This window comes from Solea solea, chromosome 3 (genome assembly GCF_958295425.1).
Source record: "Solea solea chromosome 3, fSolSol10.1, whole genome shotgun sequence".
Taxonomy (NCBI): domain Eukaryota; kingdom Metazoa; phylum Chordata; class Actinopteri; order Pleuronectiformes; family Soleidae; genus Solea; species Solea solea.
Window position 1 is genome coordinate 37,209,358 of NC_081136.1, and position 20,059 is coordinate 37,229,416.

The following is a 20,059-nucleotide window of genomic DNA, read 5'->3' on the forward strand; positions in this document are numbered from 1 at the left end:
AACAAGGAAAGAAAATGTGCTTCATTTTTATGACAGACACACATACACAGGTATATTTACTTTATTGTGTAGTGGTTTAATACTTGGCTTAGAAACACAACTGGACAGTTTGTCTTCATACATAATCAGCACACATCATCATCATGGTCAATAAGAAGCTGCATAGACCACAAAGTAAAGAACTTCATACATACTAATTTCATTCATACTCCAGGGTTAGGGTCCACAGGGAAGTGTGATTATATGAGATACTGTCATACACTGTTGTCACCAGCAGGGGGCTCTCGCAGCACAGTCAGCTCACACTATGACTTCCCCTGAACTACACCTTTAATGTTTGTGAACTTGTTTTCTATGAGAGAGTTGTTTTGTTGACCAGCAGGGGGCAGTGTGGCACAGACAGATCATCTCCTGTCCGTGGTTCCGGCCGCTCTACTGCGGCTCAGCTGAGGGAAGTGGACGGTGGGAGTTCTGGACGTAGGTCCGTACAGACCGAGGTTTCTCGCTGCCGGCGACTTTCTGGGATGTTTCACGCTTGGGAACGGAGAGAAGAGCTGCTGCTGTTTGGGAGTGGAGGAGGTGGAGCTTAACACCGGCGTGGACGGGGAGGAGGAGATGAGAGATTTAGAGGATAAGGAGATGGAGCAGAGAGAGGGAGTGGAGGGACAGGAGGTTTTATAAAAGGTGGAGGAAGCAGGAAGCGAGAGAGGGAGGAAGGAGGTAGGGTCTGGTGTTGGAGAGACGGAGCCAGAAGGAAGTGATGTGGGGACAGGAGAGAGAGATGAACTCAGGATTGAGGAGGAGGAGGAAGAAGAAGGCATGCAGGCGGCGGAGAGGTGGAGTGATGGAGGTGAAGAGGTGGTGTTTCTCTTGGAAGCTGAGGAGTCTGACTCTTTGTGCCTGTTTGAAGAAGGAGGAGGAACTGAAGGACCACATCCATCTTCACCTGCAGGAAGATCTACAGCATCTTCACCTGCTGAAACATCGGCAGCTGGAGGAGCTGCAGGAACATCGGCAGCTGGAGGAGCTGCAGGAACATCGGCAGCTGAAGGAGCTGGAGGTTCAGGGACTGAATGAGCTGGAGGTTCAGGGACTGAAGGTTGTGTTTCTGGCTTCAACTCGTTCTCTAATTTCACCACAACCTGTGAAACTTGTGCTGTGTTTGTTTCATCAGAAACTTGAGGAGCTTCTTCACAAACTGAACCAGTAACAGAAGGATCAGACGAAGGAGAAACGGTGACATCACTCTCGTCTTTATTCTGATCATCATCATCGTTCCTCTTGTTTTCCTCTTCACCTTCATCCTCTCTTTCCTCTGAATCTTCAAATCCCAGCTGAGCTCGAGCCCGGGCTACGTTCCTGCGATGAACCCGGACATGAGCTCGCCACGGTGACCCAGACTCGCTGCTGTCGTTTCCTGGAGGTCTGCTGCTGTGGGAGGGCAGTGATCCCCAGTGCTGCCTGCAGGGGGAGCTGTGACTGGTGGATGTGGGTCTGCTACGTGGTTTACGACCCAGCAGCAGGTGGTTGATGACGGCACTGGACGGGTTGAGCTGAGAGGCGAGGACACGAGTTGCAGGACATTTTTCTGGACAGAAGGAGAAAGAGGAGACAAAAAGAAGGAGGAGGAGGAGACAAAAAGAAGGGGGAGGAGGAAGATAAAAAAATATGTAAGATTCAATTCTATTAAATAAATATGTGATAAGAGATCCGCGGGTTAACTGTATCTGTTACTGGAGGGTCAGGGGGTGGAGCCAATCCCAGCTGATATAGGGTGAAAGGTGGGGTCACCAGTCCAGACCAAACAACCACTCACTCACTCAATCACTCAATCAATCACTCAATCACTCAATCACTCAATCACTCATGTAACCATGGAAAAGGAAGAGTTTGTTATTAAGGTCATTTAAAGAAGTTTGCACACATAAGAAGAGAAGATCACAACCAGAGATCACGACCAGAAGAACCCTAACCCAGAGATCACGACCAGAAGAACCCTAACCCAAAGATCACGACCAGAGATCACGACCAGAAGATCACGACCAGAAGAACCCTAACCCAGAGATCACGACCAGAGATCACAACCAGAAGATCACGACCAGAAGAAAAGATGCTCCTTGATTATTGATTATAAAAAGCCAGGTTGAGATATTTTCTCATCAATACCATCAGAGTATCGGTCAGAACTGTTCCTGGGTTTGTCCATCTGTTCCTGAAGAAGTCCTGCACTCATGGGAACTTCACGTCCAAGTCCTACAAGTCACATCATCCTCATCATCCTCATCATCATCATCAAACATGTAACAGTGTTATCTTTGTGTCTCTGCAGGTTACCTGTGTGTGTGTGTGTGTGTGTGTGTAGTTGTTACCTGTGCGTATGTACAGTTGCATGGCCTGTTGCTGCTGTCGTCTCTTGATACGAGTGTACTGTTTCTTTAAGGCATAGATGTCGGTGCTCATTCTCTCCATCATCATACTGTTGATGGCAGCTTGATGCTCCGCCCTGGCCCCTCCCCCTGCTCCTCCCACTGCGCCCGGGCTCAGCTGTGTGAAGTTTCCCTGCTCTGTTCTCTGGTCTGAAAACAAAGAAACATTGAAGTGACTTTCTTTCCTTCACTTATCAGTGATTCTTTAAATCTGTTGACAACAATAACTATTGTTGTAATAATAATAATAATAATAATAATAATAATAATGATAATAAATTTGATTCTCTTATCATACCAGTCAGACATTTCAATCTGTTAACAACAACAATAATGACAATAATAATAATAATAATAATAATAATAATGACGACAATAACAATAATAATAATACAAATAATTCACTGACTCCTGTGAGTCAGAGACTATGAGGACGAGGAAGACGAGGAGATTAGACTGAAGGAAACAGGTGAACAGAGATTAGACTCTCTGGAGGAAACAGATTAGCAGATTAGACTCAGAGTGTGCGTGTGTGTCACCTCGCAGGTGTCTGTGGTATCTCTGCAGCTCTGGGGCCAGTAAACCTCCCAGTGGCCCCAAACACCCGAGAGCAGTGACCACAGAGTCTTCATCATCCATGTCAGCATCATCATCATCACTTTCCCAGCTGCCCACACCACTGCTGTAACCACACATCATCATCATCATCATCATCATCATCATCATCATCTGTGTGTGTGTGAGACAAATTAAAGAGTGAAACAAACTCACCTTCCATTGGATTTGACAGATGTGGGGAATGGAGTGATGTTGTATGTGTATTTCTCTCTGAGCTCAGACAACTGAGGGAAAGGAAACACCGCCATGGAATACACTTCCTGAGAGCAGAGGAGACACCAGGGACAAGGAGGCAGGAGAGGACACGAGGGGAGAGGAGAGAATGTAACAACAGAACAAATGTAAATGTAACAACATGATCAGTGTTTCTTTCTTCTCGTACCTGCATGAGTTCACCTGGATCAACGAGGTTCTTCTCTAACATTTCCTGAGTCAAACAACCCATGGTACTGTAGAAGTCATCTGCTGTGGGACAGTACTCGATCCTCCTGAGACACATGAGAGAGACATCAGAGACATGAGACACATGAGAGACCCATGGTACTGTAGAAGTCATCTGCTGTGGGACAGTACTCGATCCTCCTGAGACACATGAGTGATACATGAGACATCAGAGACATGAGATGCATATGAGACATGAGAGACATCAGACACATGAGAGACCCATGGTAGAGATGATGTAGAAGACAATGTCAAACTAAAGAACAATAATAATAATATTAAGAACAAAAATAATAATAATAATAATAATAGTAATGATAAGAATAAGAATAATAGGAATAATAATAATAATAATAATAATAATAATAACAATAACAATAATAATAATAATAATAAGAAGAACGTACTCTCCCAGTCGCTCCCAGATAGCGAGAGCGACGCGAAACAGAATCTCAGAACCTTCAAAGAAGACCGAGTCCCAGATCTTGAGAACTGTAGACGAAGGCAGGCAGGTGGCAAACATGGTGAGGAACCACTGCATGGTGAACACGTTAGTGAGAGGAGGCTCGTAACTGCCTGAAACACACACACACACACACACACACACACACACACACACACAGCGCCCCCTGGATTATTACTGAGGTTCAACATGAGAACCTTCATCAAACCTGAGAAAAGCTTTTTACCTCCAGCTTCTCTGTTTGCTGCTTTTTGAAGGTGATGGAGATGCTGGGAAAGTCTGGGAAGTTTGAGACGCAGCAGGTCCCGAAACACGGCCATGTCCACTGAAGACAAACAAACAAACAAACAAACAAACAACAAAACAACAACAACAAAGAGCTGAGAATCAATAACATCTGTGAACATGTCCACTGAAGACAAACAAACAAACAAACAACAACAACAAAGAGCTGAGAATCAATAACATCTGTGAACATGTCCACTGAAGACAAACAAACAACAACGAGCTGAGAATCAATAACATCTGTGAACATGTCCACTGAAGACCAACAAACAAACAACAACAACAAAGAGCAGGGGGGTATTCCATCAGCGTAGCTAACAATTGCCAGACTTAGGTGTAAGCTTGAAGCTTGACTAAGCTCCACCTCCCAATCTAGCTCCAAGTGAAATCAGCTGGCTCCACCTGACTCTTAGTCAAGCCTCACCTGTTAAGCCTCAACTTGTGCACGCCCACAGGGAAAATAAAAAGCCCATTCTAGTCGAGCGCGGAAACTGTGAAAGATGCCGAAAAGCAAGAGAAAAGAACGTGCAGAGATGTTCTCCGCAGCGGAGCAAACCCTCCTCATGGAGGTATATGAGGATTACAGCCACATAATCCCAAAGAAGGGCAATACCGCGGCAATCAATAAAGCGAGGGGTGTGGCGTGGCAGAATATTGCAGACAGGGTGAATGCGTAAGTGACAAAGAAAATGAAGTATTTCAGCATCATCATGTTATATAAATCCTCCATCAAAGGGACAACATATATGTAGACAATAATCTACCAATTGATTTCTTGATGGTTTTTGTTTTAAACTAATCAGTTATGTGGACCTATTAATGCAACCAAAGCCCTAACATTAATAAGTAACATTCATATGAACATAATTAAAATGGCATTATTGTTTCACTGCAATTTATGTGAAATTCTCCATATTTGATCATTTGGCAGCCCTAGTAGTGATGTTAGAAAGTGATATTCATCACAATTATCAACTGATTGGTATGCAAATCGATGGGATAGCTTTCATTTATTTCCTGCATGGTCAATTGTATAGAATTGATATCCTTTTCATTTAAGCCTGTCATTGTTACATGCTGTACTTGTGCTACTTCTGTATTTTGTCCCAGATGCTATATGTTGAATTGTTGTATTTTCATTTTATTTTATGTAAAGCACTTTGAATCACCTTGTGCTAAATATGATATAACATGAGACGATACAGTAACCATTTGAAATGTAAGCAGCATGGGTTTATTTGAACTGTCGTGTTTATCTAAATGTAAACTTTATGAAGAACTTTTCTAACTTCTGCTGAAATGTCGTGTTAATACCACGTGTCCTTGTTGTTGTTGATTTTTATGTTCATGTTTGTTGTCCTGATCATAACTGTTTAAATCTCATTGACCACACTTTGTGTTTGGTGAACACATGAACGTGGACACACACACACATCTTGGTTTGTGACACAGTATTCTCAGATCAGCGTGTGTGTGTGTGCGCGTGTGTGTGTGTGCGTGCGTGTGTGTGTGCGTGTGTGTTTACCTGACAAAGCTCGTAGGTTGTTGGCAAAATAACTTTCAGGCAGAACTTTGTCAATCAGGTAAATCATCACCTGAAAACAAAAAAGGTTTCATCAAAGTTCATTCACTTGTTACAACTGTTACTGTGTGTGTGTCGTTTTGTGTTGACATGTGTCACATTGTAACTCCTGTCACCTCCAGTATTAAAGCAGTCAGGACGTTGTCAGTTATTGTGTGTTGTTGTTGTTGTTGTTGTTGTTGTCGTCGTACCTTCAGTGCGTCACTCTCGTCTCCCTCCGTCACCTCCAGTATTAATGCAGCCAGGACGTTAAAACCTTGACAATAACCCACACTTTTATTCCAGCGAGCAAACGCCAACAACACCCTCTTCAGCACCACTCGGTCCTGCTCCCCCTCCTGGCCACAGTAAGAACTGCATCCAGTCCTGTGCAGGTCCTGGACGTGAGGAGGAAGAATTTTTTAAAAAAAAAATTTTTTTTAAATCACAAAATACAGGACAGACGAAGATTTATCTACGATAGATCCTGATCAATATTCAGATTCAATCTCTGGATCCTGTTTTCTGGTTACCTTGACGATTTGGACGCCGAGGGAGTCGTCGTCCGGGTTGCTGCGCTCATTAAAGGCAAAGCGAAGTGTCTTTTCCCAGTCGATGGAGATGGTGTGAAGGTACTGGTCAGCGAGTGTGAGCCAAACCTGAGCACAGTGACATTCACAAATATTTAATTTTCTTTTAAGAAGAACAAGGTTTGTTCTTTCACTCAATAAAAAAGAAAGTTACAAACCCTCTTCCTCCATTCCTTTGGAATCCCAGTATGAAGTCTGGCCACAGCTTTCAGGGCATCGTACCACTGCGCGACACAAAACACACGTTTCATTCATTCATCTGTTTAATCCAGCACAAGTGACGGGGATTAACTCACCTGCTGGAATCCGTTCTTTCCCAGCGACGGTTCAATGGTGAACTTCAACCTGGTGTCAACACCTTAAAACAAACAGTGGTTTAGTTTGAGTGTGAGTTTTTAAATTCAGTTCAGGGGAAACGTGTAGTTTCATGAGTGAAGTCATTAAATGTCACGTCTGTCTGTACAACTGAAAAAAACATGAGCAGACCATAATAACCAAACAACATCCTGGACAGAAAACAAAGTTGTAAAATCATGATCTCGTTGATCAGTTTGTGTTAAACAGGAAAACGTGAGTTTATTCACCCTAGCACCACAATAACAATAATAATAATAACAACAATAATAATAAACATGATAATAATGATAAACAAAATAATAAAAGATCTGTGTCTGTAAAAGTCACTTTAATCAGAAACTTTGAACTTGAAAAATGAGTTTAGTAACTGAATCATGATAATGATAATAATAAAAAATAACAATAACAACAATAATAATAATAATAAGAATAAGAATAAAGACTTTCCTTTTACGCAAATTTGAATCAGTTTACTTTAAATCCTATTTGCAGTCGCTGTCCACTTCCTGGTGCTGAATTCACTTCCGTGGAAAAATCTCTTTTTCGCTGAACTCAAACTTCTTTTGTGGTTTGACACCTGACCTCTAATCTTTGAAGAGGAGGAAGAAGAGGAGGAGGACATTTCATTTAGAAGTGAAGTTAGGAGGAAATGTGCGGACAAGTTTGTGTCCACAACCTGCGGCCATTTCCCCTCCTCCCCCTCCTCTTCTTCTTCCTCCTCCTCCTCCTCTTCCTTCCACAGTGTAGACACTTTTCAGAGTCTGAATAAAGGACAAAATGTGACTTTAACCTGAACGTTCCTCGTCTGTTCTTCTGCTCCGCTCCATCATTCTGCAGCAGCGTCGCTTTATTTCGCTTTCAGAGATTAACGCGGAAAAACACGCCCATTTCCGGTCACAGATTATTCCACAACCCACGAGCACCGTGCGCGCTGCACATACACACTGAAGGCTGAGCTCATGACACAGAAACATTTGAAAATAAATCAACGGATCACGTTTCAAAGAACACTTCATAAACTACTTATTCAATATAAAAACCGGATCATCGGTTCGGACCGTGCGCGTGCACGTGGCGGATCACCTGGTTCTAACGTGCACAGCAGCCGGGGCGCGCTCCTGGAAATCCCGTTCCGTTTCTTCAGCACGTTACTGATGATGTTACCGACTCCTCCCGCTGCTTGCTGCCGCTGACGGAGGCCCGATCTCGGCCTCCTGCCGGCGGAGAGCCGCTCCTGCCGCATCACCCACACACAGTCCGATCACAGTCCGACCACAGTTCGATCACAGTCCGATCACAATCCGATCACAGTGATCATCTCATATTCAATTTTTCTTCAGTATTTGTCAGAAAATGAAGAAATGATTTCCGGCGTTTAAGACGAAGAAAATGATGTGTCAGATCACTTCCGGTGCCGATTCCTGTTTCAGCTCATCCTCGGTGATGACGCTGCGAAAATATTCAGACTCATTTTCAGAAAATGATTTCAGAAGATAAAGCAGAAGAGGAGACGATCAGTGCAGCTTCATCATCTTCATCATCCTCTGCTCCAGCAGCGTCACCAGGAAGAGGAGAGAGGGAGGAGGGGAGAGGAGAGAGGAGAGAGGAGAGAGGGAGGAGGATGAAGGGATGAGGAGGAGGACACTTTCTCAACTGTATTCTCCTCAATGGACAACAGGGGGCGACTACACTGGTTTATTTGTGCTCCGCCTAGTTCTGAAGACGTGCTTCACACAGCTTGGGGAGGGACTGTGATTGACAGCTGGTAACATCCAATAGGTGGCGACAGTCAGGCTTTTCTTTCTGGTTTAACAATAACACAAGGTGGCGCTAAACTTCAAAACAACATTTTTAACAGACAAGTCTTTACCTACAACTATAGACCATGCCACAGCATTAACCCTACAACTGTAGACCATGACACATCATTAACCCTACAACTGTAGACCATGACACAGCATTAACTCTATGATAAAGCAGGTAAAGATCATGACACAGCATTAACCCTACAACTGTGGACCATGAGACAGCATTAACCCTACAACTGCAGACCATGACACAGCATTAACTCTATGATACAGCAGGTAAAGATCATGACACAGCATTAACCCTGCAACTGTAGACCATGACACAGCATTAACCCTACAACTGTAGACCATGACACAGCATTAACCCTACAACTGTAGACCATGACACAGCATTAACCCTATGATACAGCAGGTAAAGATCATGACACAGCATTAACCCTGCAACTGTAGACCATGACACAGCATTAACCCTACAACTGTAGACCATGACACAGCATTAACCCTACAACTGTAGACCATGACACAACATTAACCCTACAACTGTAGACCATGACACAGCATTAACTCTATGATGCAGCAGGTAAAGATCATGACAGCATTAACTCTGACCTCAAACATGTTTGCTTTGTGTTTTTTTTGCAGAATAATATTTGTGGAAAGTCACGCGAGAGATCAACCCATGACTAAGCATTTATTTTTCCACGTGTCATCAAACTACAGTAGACTTTAGAGGAAACTAAACCTTTCTCTTTTGGTTTTTTATCCACATTTTCCTGAGACTATCAACCTGTTTTATTTTCATCCTTGTGTATATCAGAGGGATGACATTTATTATTTGTATAGTTATTTTAAATCATGATGTGTGTGTGTGTGTGTGTTCTTACGTCGTTTTTGAGAGACAGCTTGAAGACACGCTGTGATGATGTCATAGTTCTTCTGTAGTTTGTGACAAAGACGGTCTCGTCTCCTCAGCTGACGAATCAGTTTGGCCGACTGAAGACTTGTACGATATTTCACCTCCTGGATGATCGACTGCAGCTCCTCTGGAGCTAAAACATAATGATAATAAATATTATTATTATGAGAATGATAATAATAATAATCATTGGCGGCTTGTCCACTAAAATAATTACACATTGACACATTATACAGCCTGTGACTCTCTCTCTCACATACACCCTAACCCACACACACACACACACACTGAACACACACAGAGAACGCACGCACGCGCACACACACACACACACACGCGCTCACCCTTCTGTTGCAGGTAGTTCACCTGCAGCCTCCGGGTGTGTTTCAGCTGAAGCTCCTGCAGGAAACTAGAGCCGCAGTTGCTTCGGCCCAGAAACGCATCAGAACCGGAAGCTTCGGTTGAGCTGTCCCAGCTGTCCAGGGTTCTCCTGCTGCTGCACGTCTCATACAGTTCCACCAGGAGGCAGTCTAGTATGGCGGACCTGGCCGCGGAGAGTCCGTCACAGCGGGACTCAGTGTCACTGCAGTGTCCGCTCATGGTGCCGCTCTCCTGGGTCACAGAACCGGGGCGAGCCGGAGCTGGTGACGGTTCTGACGGTGACTCGGTCCAGCGCTCAAAGCCGCAGAAATCGTCCTGATGTTTGGGCTCAAAGTTGTCAAAGTTTTCTCCGGTGAACACGTCACATATGTCAACTTGTAAAAGTTCGTTCACTTTAAACTGCGACGACATTTTCCATCAAACTCACGGAAAAGAACCGTGTTTGTTTGTTAGGAACACGGCATTTTTAGACACGGAATAACCAACGGAACAAAGTTTTCCTGAACACGAAAAACTCCCGGAACAATCAATAAAGTTTTTTTTTGTTTGTTTTTTTAAACTGACTGAAATGATCAATAAAGTTTCTGAGAAAAAAAACTTCAGGAAGAGTTCATTCTTCTCCACAAAGGTAGAACACCTCCCTGTCTGAAGCAGTTTGGTTCAGTCCACTCTGTCAGGAGCTGTGGACCAATCACAGCGCAGCTAGAAAGAGATCAACCAATCAGCGTTCAGGTTTGAGAACAAGGCTCACAGGAAACAGGAAGTAGTTCTCTTATAAAACTTTTATATTTATTTAAATTGTTTCAAGATAAATCAACATAAAACTAAAAATAAACATAAACATTTGCTTTAATGTGAAAAATAATAAAAGAAAACTACTTCGCGCTTTCACAGCACACCCGGCACCCGGCCGAGTTTTTATTTTTTAAATAAACTTTATTGAAAACAGGAAGTATGACAGTTGTTTACTTTGTCACAGCTTGTGACGCAGACGTCGGAGTTTTATAAATAACATTAAAATAAATATGTTGTTACGTCGCGTTTGTCGTTGGACTTTTAAATTAAGTTTCTTTCTAATGTTCGTGAACGTGAGTAGTGGAGATTTATCTCAATCCTCCTGGAAACCGAACATTATTATGATCCTCACTGATGATCTGGACTTCACTATGAACGGACTGGTCAGTTTATTCATATATATATATATATATATATTCATATTTGTTGATGCTGTTACGATATTGAATCACCTGCTCCACTGTAGACACACAGTAACTTTATTGTAACCAAACCCCATTGACAAAAACAACAATTTAGATTCTAATAACCCATGTAGACCGTCATCTTTACAATAGTTCATTTGATCTTCACATACAGTGATTAGTCATGTTCAATTATTCGGTCAAAGTTTTTTTTTTGTCTTATCATATTTATATGGCTCCGAACGGACACAATATTGATTATATTTTAAAAATGTAGCTTTGAATTAACATCTTCATAGGCAGTAAATCATTAAGTCTGTTGATTCTTCTTTAAATAACACTTAACACAACTGTTGCTTTATTAAAGTTCTAGGTCTCATTTAAAAATAGTGACCAAACTGAGGAATGTGTTGTTTACTGACACTTCATTCTTTCGTTAAAAGTCATTTTTAGAAAGAATGACTTTAGTGTCAGGTGCAGCACATTTTAGTTTGTTATTAATTCAATCCAAGACATTTTTAGTCAATTCAATATTTTCTCTTTACTGCTAATTCAAAGATTTAAATATCTTTGCATTAGCAGTGACTTTATATATATTTTTCATTATTTAATGTATGACATATTTTTTGATCTTTGGGCGTCTTAGGTGTTTATTAAGATTTTTAACTCGATGCCAAACCTACTAAACAAATCTCACTAAAGATCTTTGTCTAAATAAAGTCACAGAATGTGTTTGTGGTTGAAACAAAAACATGATTAAATTAGTCTCATATCAGATGATCTTTTCCCTCCAGTCTCCACTGAACAAGACAAGAAAACTGATCGGTGAAGCAGGAATCTCGTTCTTAAACGCAGTGAGTATCGTCTTTATTCACTGATCCAGTCTCTGATTCAGTCTCTGATCCAGTGTGACATGAAGTTTAGAATATTCCAGTTAAAATTAAATCATACGTCACCTTCATCTCAGATCATTCAAATGAAGCTGGATTTGTGTTTTTAGAGGCGTTTTCTTTCCCTCAGTTTGTTGCCAGCCCCCTGTGCTGTCCCAGTCGAGCCAGCATCCTGACGGGGAAATATCCACACAACCACCGCGTCACCAACAACACGTTAGAGGGAAACTGCAGCAGCAGAGCGTGGCAACAGAGCGACGAGGCTCACACTTTTCCCGCCGTTCTCAAACACGCCGCACAATACCAGACTTTCTTTGCTGGGAAATATCTCAACCAGGTTTACTGTCTGCACAAGTCTGCGTGTGTGTGTGTGTGTTTGACTCTGTGAGTGTGTGTGTGTTTGACTCTGTGAGTGTGTGTGTGTTTCAGTACGGACACTCGGAGGCTGGAGGATTGAAGCACGTTCCTCCAGGCTGGAGCTATTGGGTCGGACTGGTGAGTCTAGGACTAAGGAAATCCTTATGTGATGTTTAAAAACCTGATTTTAATCAGAACGATATTAACACATCAGTTCAAGACAAAACAAACTGGACCATTTTAATCTCAACATATTCAATCAGAATATCCTCAAACTACAATGGAAAAATCAACTGTTCATCAAATCAAACATTTAAAAGCTTGTCAGCTAAAATGACAGAATGAGCCTTTAACAGTGGCGTCATAGTGATGAATACCTGATGAATAAATACACTCACTGTTTGTTTTTCAGGAGAAAAACTCTAAATATTACAACTACACGCTGTCAGTGAACGGGAAGCCTGAGAAACACGGAGCGGATTACGGCCGAGATTATCTGACCGACGTGCTGGTCAGAAAACACACACTTCACATATGATTCACAAAATCACACCAATCTAATTTAAAATCTATTTTCTCTCCGGTTGACAGGCCAACGCGTCTCTGGATTTCCTTCAGTATAAATCCAGTTACCGGCCGTTCTTCATGATGGTTTCCACGCCCGCACCTCACTCTCCGTGGACGGCAGCTCCTCAGTATCAGAACGTCTTCAACCGAACCCGAGCTCCGAGGCTGCCGAGCTTCAACGTCCACGGCAAGGTGGGACATTTCCCTGAGTGGAATCATAGTGTTAGTTAATGTTCGTTAATCATTAGTTCTCACTGTGTCCTCAGGACAAACACTGGCTCATCAGACAGGCTAAAACTCCCATGTCCAACTCGTCACTTCAGTTTCTGGATAATGTCTTCAGGAGACGGTCAGTCTTCTTCACCTCCTTCATCTCTGCTCCTTCTGTGTTTTAAACACTTATTATAAACTGAAAGGTCACAGCAGATGTGTTGCTGTTGCCCATCTTGACCTGTAGGTGGCAGACTCTGCTGTCAGTGGATGATCTGGTGGAGAAACTGGTGAAGACTTAGAGGTCAGAGGTGAACTGGACAACACTTACATCTTCTTTACCTCAGATAACGGTTATCACACGGGTAACTCAACTCTTTGTTATGAAACCATGATTCAATCACAACATGAATAAATGAATGAATGAATGAAATGTAGAAAAGTAACTTTGTATTTGTTTCAGGTCAGTTTTCTCTTCCTGTGGATAAAAGACAACTTTATGACTTTGACATCAGAATTCCTCTCATGGTCCGAGGACCAAATATTAAACCCAACCAGACCAGCCAGGTACACACACACACACACACACACACACAGAGACACAGAGACACAGACACACACACACGTGTTTGTTTGAGTTACTTGTCGTCAGATGCTCGTGGTCAATGTCGACTTGGGTCCAACGATCCTGGACATCGCTGGAATCAATGTCAACAAGACACAAATGGACGGAATGTCCTTCCTTCCTGTGATGGTGAGACAACTACTGTAACACACACACACACAGTGTGTTCTATCACTGATGGAGAAGAAAACTGAGTCCATAGCTCAACCCAGGCTCCGCCCCCCTCGTTTAGATGTTCCTGATGTTCGTGTGTGTGTGTGTGTGTGTGTGAACAGGAGGGGAGGATGATGAACAGCAGCAGCTGGAGAACAGACTTCCTGGTGGAGTATGAAGGAGAGGAAAGTGACGTGCGTGACCCAGTCTGCCCCCTGCTGGGTCCCGGAGTGTCGGTGAGAACAGACAAAAACATCAGAGTGAAATATTTCAAAATAATCACTTTAAATGATGTTCTGTTGTTGTCAGGAGTGTTTTCCAGACTGTGTGTGTGAAGACGCGTATAACAACACGTACGCCTGTGTGCGAACTGTCGCCCCCTCTGCCAACCTGTAGTACTGCGAGTTTGATGACAACCAGGTAAAGAGAGGGCGCCTCCTACTGTCAATGTGGGAGGAGCCTGCCAGAGATTTTTCCGGATGAAAATAAGACACATTTCGACAAAGTTTGACTTTGGTGCCATCTGTTGGTCATATCATGAATGACGTGACATGATAGTGTGTGTGTGTGTGTGTGTGTGCGTTTTTGTCGTCTGTAGATATTTACATCTTCATTATAATAAACAGAACATCAAACTAAAAGCTGCTCTCACACGCCCCCTGCAGGTGTTTGTCGAGGTTTACAACGTCACAGCTGATCCTCACCAGCTGAAAAACATGGCCGACTCTGTGGGACGAGACTTTCTGGAGAAGATGAACCAGCGGCTCATGATGCTTCAGTCGTGCTCCGGACACTCGTGTCGGACGCCCGGTGTTTACGACTCCAGGTCAGTCCAAGTCTGAGCGTGGTGAGATTACAAATAATCCTGGTATAATAACATGTCACAAACATCAATTACACATCATATCATGAGGCAATAAAACACTCAGAACTACAATATTAATGTTTTTTCAGTTAATAATCAGATTAAATTTAAACCAGAGGAAACACAGGATTTAAAGTGAATCTGTGTTAATCCCGAGTTTCCTCAGGTTTAAAGTGAATCTGTGTTAATCCTGTGCTTCCTCAGGTTTAAAGTGAATCTGTGTTAATCCTGTGTTTCCTCAGGTATAAAGTTAATCTGTGTTAATCCTGTGTTTCCTCAGATATAAAGTGAATCCGTGTTAATCCTGTGTTTCCTCAGGTTTAAAGTGAATCTGTGTTAATCCTGCGTTTCCTCAGGTTTAAATTTGATCCTGGTCAGATGTTCCACCGCCACAGATTACGCAGATTACTCCGACAAACATGATGAAATGTTGTCACTCACTTTTTTCAGGATGAATGGATGAAGAGTCACATGACAGTATTATTGTTCTGTTTATTTCAACTTCTACAATTTTTAGGAAAGTTTCCATGAAAATGTATCTTTTCACCAGATCATTGTTTTTTTGGAAGTGGAAATTCATCATTCATTCATCCATTTTTACTTTTAATACATAAATTATTCTAAGTAAAAGTGAAAAATCAAAGTGGTTTTACCTGATATTATTGGTCTAAACAAACATTTCCATCATAGTTTTATGAATGAATGAATGAATGAATTGTTGTTGTGTTTCCAGTTCATTTCCATGTACAGTTTGAGTTAAATGCACTAAAGAAATGTTCGTTTTGAATGAATTGTGATTTAAAGATTCACTGTTTCCTTGTGTTCTGTTGATGTCGTTTGTCTTTTTCTTCCTCTGAATAAAAACATTAACATTAGTCAGAATTAATCATTTATTTCACCACATTCTAATGATATTAATATATAATCTGATTAATCTCTCCAGATTAACTTTTTCTTCTCCTGGACTTAATATAGTTTAACGTTCTACTGCCCACCATCGTCCTATTTCTGAGTCGTAACCGAGAAGGAAACTGAAATGAGTTTATTATTTTTCTGTCCTGGAAAACCAAGGAATTCTCCAGGAGGACATGGAAAAGAGTGACATCTGTGAACGACTGCAGAAGTTAAATATGATAAAACCTGGAAAAAAATCAAATTAACTTTCCTCTTCGCTGCTCGACAAACATGTTTAAAATAAAATAAAAGGAAATAAAAGGGAGGAGCCAGTTTTCCGTCTCCATCGTCAGTTTTCCCAGCGCTCCAGAACAGGCAGGAACGACAGTTCAGTGTTGCCCAGGTACGTCCTTCCTCGGTGCTGGAACACGTCGCTGATGGCCCACGTCAGACGACCTTCGGGGTCATGAAGCGTTCCCACCAACTCGCCGTCTAATCCCAGCTCCAGGACCAGAGCGTAACGTGGCAGCAGCAGATTATACCAAGTGAGTGGAATCACCTATTTATTATAGTTCAAAAACATAAATCCATCCATTTCATTTAAATATGTAGTTTAATTTTAATTCATATAAAAGAGAAAAACCTACAAAATAATCTCTGAAAACAAACCGACAGTGTGTGTGTATGTACGTGTGTGTGTGTGTGTGTCATATTTCACATGAACTTTGAATTTAAAGGAAAACAAAAACAAAAACAAACCTTTGCCAAGAATCTTTTCACAGCTGGATATGGAGCAATCATATCCAAGAACGGAGGAAGGAACCTCCGGAACCGCGGTGTTGTTATTCCAACAAGGAATGTTCCGTGGTCACTCAGGCGGATGTTGTCAGGGTAACCGATCATGTTGTCCATGACAACTTCCTTCGTTCCGGCCTTCGGACCCTTCAACCAAAATCTGAGCACAAATGAGTTTGAGTGGTTTCTGTCTGACATAACGACATTGTGAAGACATCGTAGACTTTACCTGAGGACGCGTCCCACGCTGGTCTCAGCCAGCAGCAGGAAGTCTTCGCCCGGAGACAGAACGATGCCGTTGGGCATGAAGAGAGAATCCAGCAGAACTTTGACTTTTTGTGTTTGAGGATCAAACGACACAAGACGACCCAGGCTGTTCAGCTCCAGCACCTGAAAGGTCAAACACAGACATGTGAGACATGTTAGAGACATGCCAGTGTCCTGCACTGATTCTTCACCTCCAGTTTGACATGTCTCCGTCCCCAGCGACTGGATGAGTCGGTGAAATAAATCATCCCAGTTTGTGAGGAAATGTCCAAACCGTTTAGAAAAGAGAAGGGGACGCCGTCAGCTCCTGAGGACAAACACGAGGGACACACAGACCATACACTCATTTAACATATACCATGTAGGACAATCTCCACTATAAAGTCCATCATCCATGTGAATGGTCACAAACTGATTTATTACATATTCTTATAAAACATGTTCACACACGCAGACAGAACCACAGGTTTGTTCAAGTGGTTCTCCACAGACCTGGTCCAGGGTTAAAGGTTAAAGTGAACAACACTTACCCTCAGAGTTTGACAACAACAACGTCTTTGCTCCAGTTTTCACGTCAACACTGAAAAGTCCCAGGTACGAATCTGCAACAATCAGCTGACCGTCGGCGTCCAGACGAACGCCGTGAGGACGACCACACAGAGGCTCATAGTCTGGACTGCTGCCTGAACACACACACACACACACACACACACACACACACACACACTTATTATTATAATATTATACAATATAATATAAAATAAGTTAAAGAGAAAACAAACCACACTCTGGAAGATTCTGTCCCATCTGTGTGATCAGAGTCAGAGAATCATCAGGAGAAATTCTCCATAACTTTCCATCAACTGTTCCTGTGTAAACATGACCTGAGACACACACACACACACACGATTTACACATTCATCAATAATGAAAATAATAAAAACCATAAGTTGCATTTTTATTTTTATTAAAAATTTAACCATCACCGTTCTCGTCTGCAGTGAAGGATTCTGGTCCGTGAAGTTCTCCAGAGAAAAGTCTGCGTCCGTTGTGAAGACGATTGTTTACAGCCAGAGGACCCACGAGTTCTGGAGGCGGTCCTTTCAGTCTGGGCGGGGATTAGAGTCGTCAACAACAACATCATCAGTTGAGGTATGCGCGTTTGTTTGTTATGTACCAGTGTTTGTTGTAACGTACAAATGTTTGTTACATTACATGTCATTTAGCAGACGCTTTTATCCAAAGTGACTTACAAATAAAGAGAAAACAAACAAGTGTTTGTTTTAGCGTACACGTGTTTGCTTTAACACACAAGTCTTTGTTTTAACGTGCGCGCATTTGCTTTAATATACGCGTGTTTGTTTTAACATATGTGTGTTTGCTTTAAAATACACGTATTTGTTTTAACGTGTGTATGTTTTTGTACCGTAGGTTTAAACAACGCGCTTGTTTTAACGTACGTGTGCTTTAAAATACGCGCGTTTGTTTTAACGTACGCGTGTTTGTTTAAACGTACGTGCCTTTGTTTAAACGTACATGTTTGCTTTAATATGCACGCGTTTGTTTAAACTTATGTGTTTGCTTTAATATACGCACGTTTGTTTTAACGTACGCGTGTTTGTTTAAACGTACGTGTGTTTGCTTTTATATAAACGCGTTTGTTTTAACGTACGTGTGTTTGCTCTAATATACGTGTTTGTTTTAACGTACGCGCGTTTCTTTAAGCGTACATGTGTTTGCTTTAGTATACTCGTGTTTGTTTTAACGTACATGTGTGTGTGTGTTTTAACGTACGCGTGTTTGTTTTAACGTACATGTGAGGTCTGGGGTGAATAGGTGAAGGCAGCATGTAAAGTCCAGCAGACACAGCGAGCAGAACCACGAGTAATGATCCACAACTCAACCTGAAAAACACAAAAAATAAAAAAATAAACAAATGAAAACATAATTGCTTTAATCAAATATAAAACAACTATTGTTTAACAGTTCATCATTAATCATTAATTAAAACATAATTGAATTGAATTGAATTGAATATACTTTATTAATCCCTTGCGGGAAATTCTTTCGTCACAGCGCTCCAGTGTACAAAGGTAACGAATGTTATAGCAGAAACGAATCTTATAGCAGCAATTTTTGAAAATTACAAAGTTAAAAACTATAAGAATAAGTAAGAATAAAACGAAGAATAAAATTAAAAAGTTACAAGAATACGAATGAAATAAGAATAAATTTACAGTTAAAAATTTCCAGAATATACCTTTAAAACTTGTACCTCCCCCTCCCCCCATATTAACAATATATACAGATGAAATATAAGCTTATTTATCAAACAGAAGAGTTGTACAGCTTAATAGCCACAGACAGGAAAGATTTCCTGTGGCGCTCTGTGGTGCAGCGTGGTAGGATGAGTGGATAAATAATCTGAACTATTTCAAATTCTTTACATTTTTATTGTAATGAACAAAAACACTTCTGAAGTGACGATGATTGGAAGTGAAAAACACGTGCAGTCGTCTGTGATTGAGTCTCATTATCACCTGTTAATCTACTCACTTTATAAGAAAAGAGCATCCATATATATGTTTATCATTTGAGCCGAAGGGTGGACGAACTTAAAATGGTTCCCTGGGTTAGGGATAATTTTACAAGGCGTGACATTTAATGAAAATAAACGTTAAATTGACATTTTGCGCCAAACTGAGGGTTTGGCGCCACGGAAGAGTTTTTATAGTCGTGGTTGTTCGCGGGCGTTAAAAGTAAAAAAAAACAAAACTAACAGGAAAAACGTATATTATGGTTTTTTTGTTAAAAGTGAATAAGTTTCAAACTTACATGTTTGAGTTGAGAGTCTGCGTGGGTTCGTCCAGCGGGATTTCACGCTACACTGACGAAAACAGAGCCTTCAGAGGAAAACAAGCTGCAGTGCAATGACATCCGGCGACGACTTTCAAAATAAAAGCTCTAGTTTTACTCATCAGTATTTTCATACATTTCCGGTCAGAAAAGTAACAACTTTACATTAATCAACAGTTGAACCGATACTCAACGACACGAACCAAAACCGAACCTGGACACTTTAAACAGAGGCTCGTTCAGTTTAAATAACAGCGTCATCGTTGTGAGCTTTTATTTTGAAGATTGAGCTTCCATAAACTGTGTGTTGGGGTCAAACAGAGTCCAGGGGGAGGAGCTACTGTAAAAACAGACGTGATTTTAATATTGAATCTTTATGAAATGTTTTTTTTTTTACTCTAATTTAATAATAATTTGAAAACACTTGAAAATATCACCAGTTCACAGAAATTTTAAAGAAAAACACATGATTTGACATTTGAGGAATAAACTTAAGTGAATTATAATAGTGTAATACAACATGGTAATGTAAGGG

At 41.5% G+C, this 20,059-nt stretch overlaps 3 protein-coding genes across 9 annotated transcripts; 1 reads left to right on the forward strand and 2 right to left on the reverse strand.

Moving 5' to 3' along the window:
* Positions 1-45: 45 nt before the first annotated feature.
* On the reverse strand, positions 46-10,452 carry tbc1d30 (TBC1 domain family, member 30). Of its 6 annotated transcripts, none has more exons than XM_058623593.1 (15): positions 9,810-10,452; positions 9,434-9,598; positions 6,681-6,742; positions 6,543-6,608; positions 6,328-6,453; positions 6,007-6,192; positions 5,759-5,828; positions 4,175-4,273; positions 3,893-4,061; positions 3,427-3,532; positions 3,198-3,304; positions 2,966-3,105; positions 2,370-2,576; positions 2,167-2,253; positions 46-1,588 (listed from the first exon to the last, which is right to left on the reverse strand). In XM_058623593.1, the coding sequence occupies exons 1-15, from the start codon at positions 10,255-10,257 to the stop codon at positions 405-407; spliced, it is 3,222 nt and encodes a 1,073-aa protein (XP_058479576.1). In that variant the 5' UTR covers positions 10,258-10,452; the 3' UTR covers positions 46-404. The 6 variants fall into 6 exon arrangements, with proteins under 6 accessions (XP_058479576.1, XP_058479575.1, XP_058479579.1 ...); XM_058623592.1 differs by having other exon boundaries at positions 2,966-3,108; positions 9,810-10,449; XM_058623596.1 differs by lacking the exon at positions 9,810-10,452 and adding an exon at positions 7,825-8,190 and having other exon boundaries at positions 2,966-3,108; positions 9,434-9,522.
* Positions 10,453-10,777: 325 nt separating this feature from the next.
* Positions 10,778-15,587, forward strand: gnsa (glucosamine (N-acetyl)-6-sulfatase a). Its single transcript, XM_058623610.1, is given in 15 exon segments — positions 10,778-11,024; positions 11,840-11,899; positions 12,066-12,272; positions 12,365-12,430; positions 12,705-12,803; positions 12,884-13,051; positions 13,126-13,208; positions 13,317-13,363; positions 13,366-13,434; positions 13,533-13,636; positions 13,722-13,823; positions 13,970-14,083; positions 14,157-14,267; positions 14,513-14,673; positions 15,031-15,587. Coding segments are annotated over 15 exon segments (1,566 nt in total). The 5' UTR covers positions 10,778-10,871; the 3' UTR covers positions 15,053-15,587.
* A 1-nt stretch (position 15,588) lies between these two features.
* Positions 15,589-19,733, reverse strand: zgc:194209 (uncharacterized protein LOC570908 homolog). 2 transcript variants are annotated; one of them, XM_058623615.1, is made up of 9 exons: positions 19,504-19,733; positions 18,483-18,572; positions 17,655-17,776; positions 17,454-17,552; positions 17,199-17,351; positions 16,860-16,975; positions 16,631-16,791; positions 16,366-16,561; positions 15,589-16,165 (listed from the first exon to the last, which is right to left on the reverse strand). In XM_058623615.1, coding segments are annotated over exons 1-9 (1,149 nt in total). In that variant the 5' UTR covers positions 19,506-19,733; the 3' UTR covers positions 15,589-15,955. The 2 variants fall into 2 exon arrangements, with proteins under 2 accessions (XP_058479598.1, XP_058479597.1); XM_058623614.1 differs by having other exon boundaries at positions 17,451-17,552; positions 19,504-19,730.
* Positions 19,734-20,059: the final 326 nt, after the last annotated feature.

What these genes read in the sequence shown, in the direction of transcription:
- zgc:194209 (XM_058623614.1), bottom strand. An exon ending in ATTCACCCCAGACCTCACAT is followed by an intron (nt 17,777 to 18,482) that starts GTACGTTAAAAC and finishes ATCCCCGCCCAG; the next exon opens with ACTGAAAGGACCGCCTCCAG. An exon ending in GGAGACATGTCAAACTGGAG is followed by an intron (nt 16,792 to 16,859) that starts GTGAAGAATCAG and finishes TTGACCTTTCAG; the next exon opens with GTGCTGGAGCTGAACAGCCT.
- tbc1d30 (XM_058623592.1), bottom strand. Translation starts at nt 10,257, where the DNA reads ATGTCGTCGCAGTTTAAAGTGAACGAACTTTTACAAGTTGACATATGT. An exon ending in CAACCTACGAGCTTTGTCAG is followed by an intron (nt 4,274 to 5,758) that starts GTAAACACACAC and finishes GTTTGTCTTCAG; the next exon opens with TGGACATGGCCGTGTTTCGG. An exon ending in GCAACTGTACATACGCACAG is followed by an intron (nt 2,254 to 2,369) that starts GTAACAACTACA and finishes TGTGACTTGTAG; the next exon opens with GACTTGGACGTGAAGTTCCC.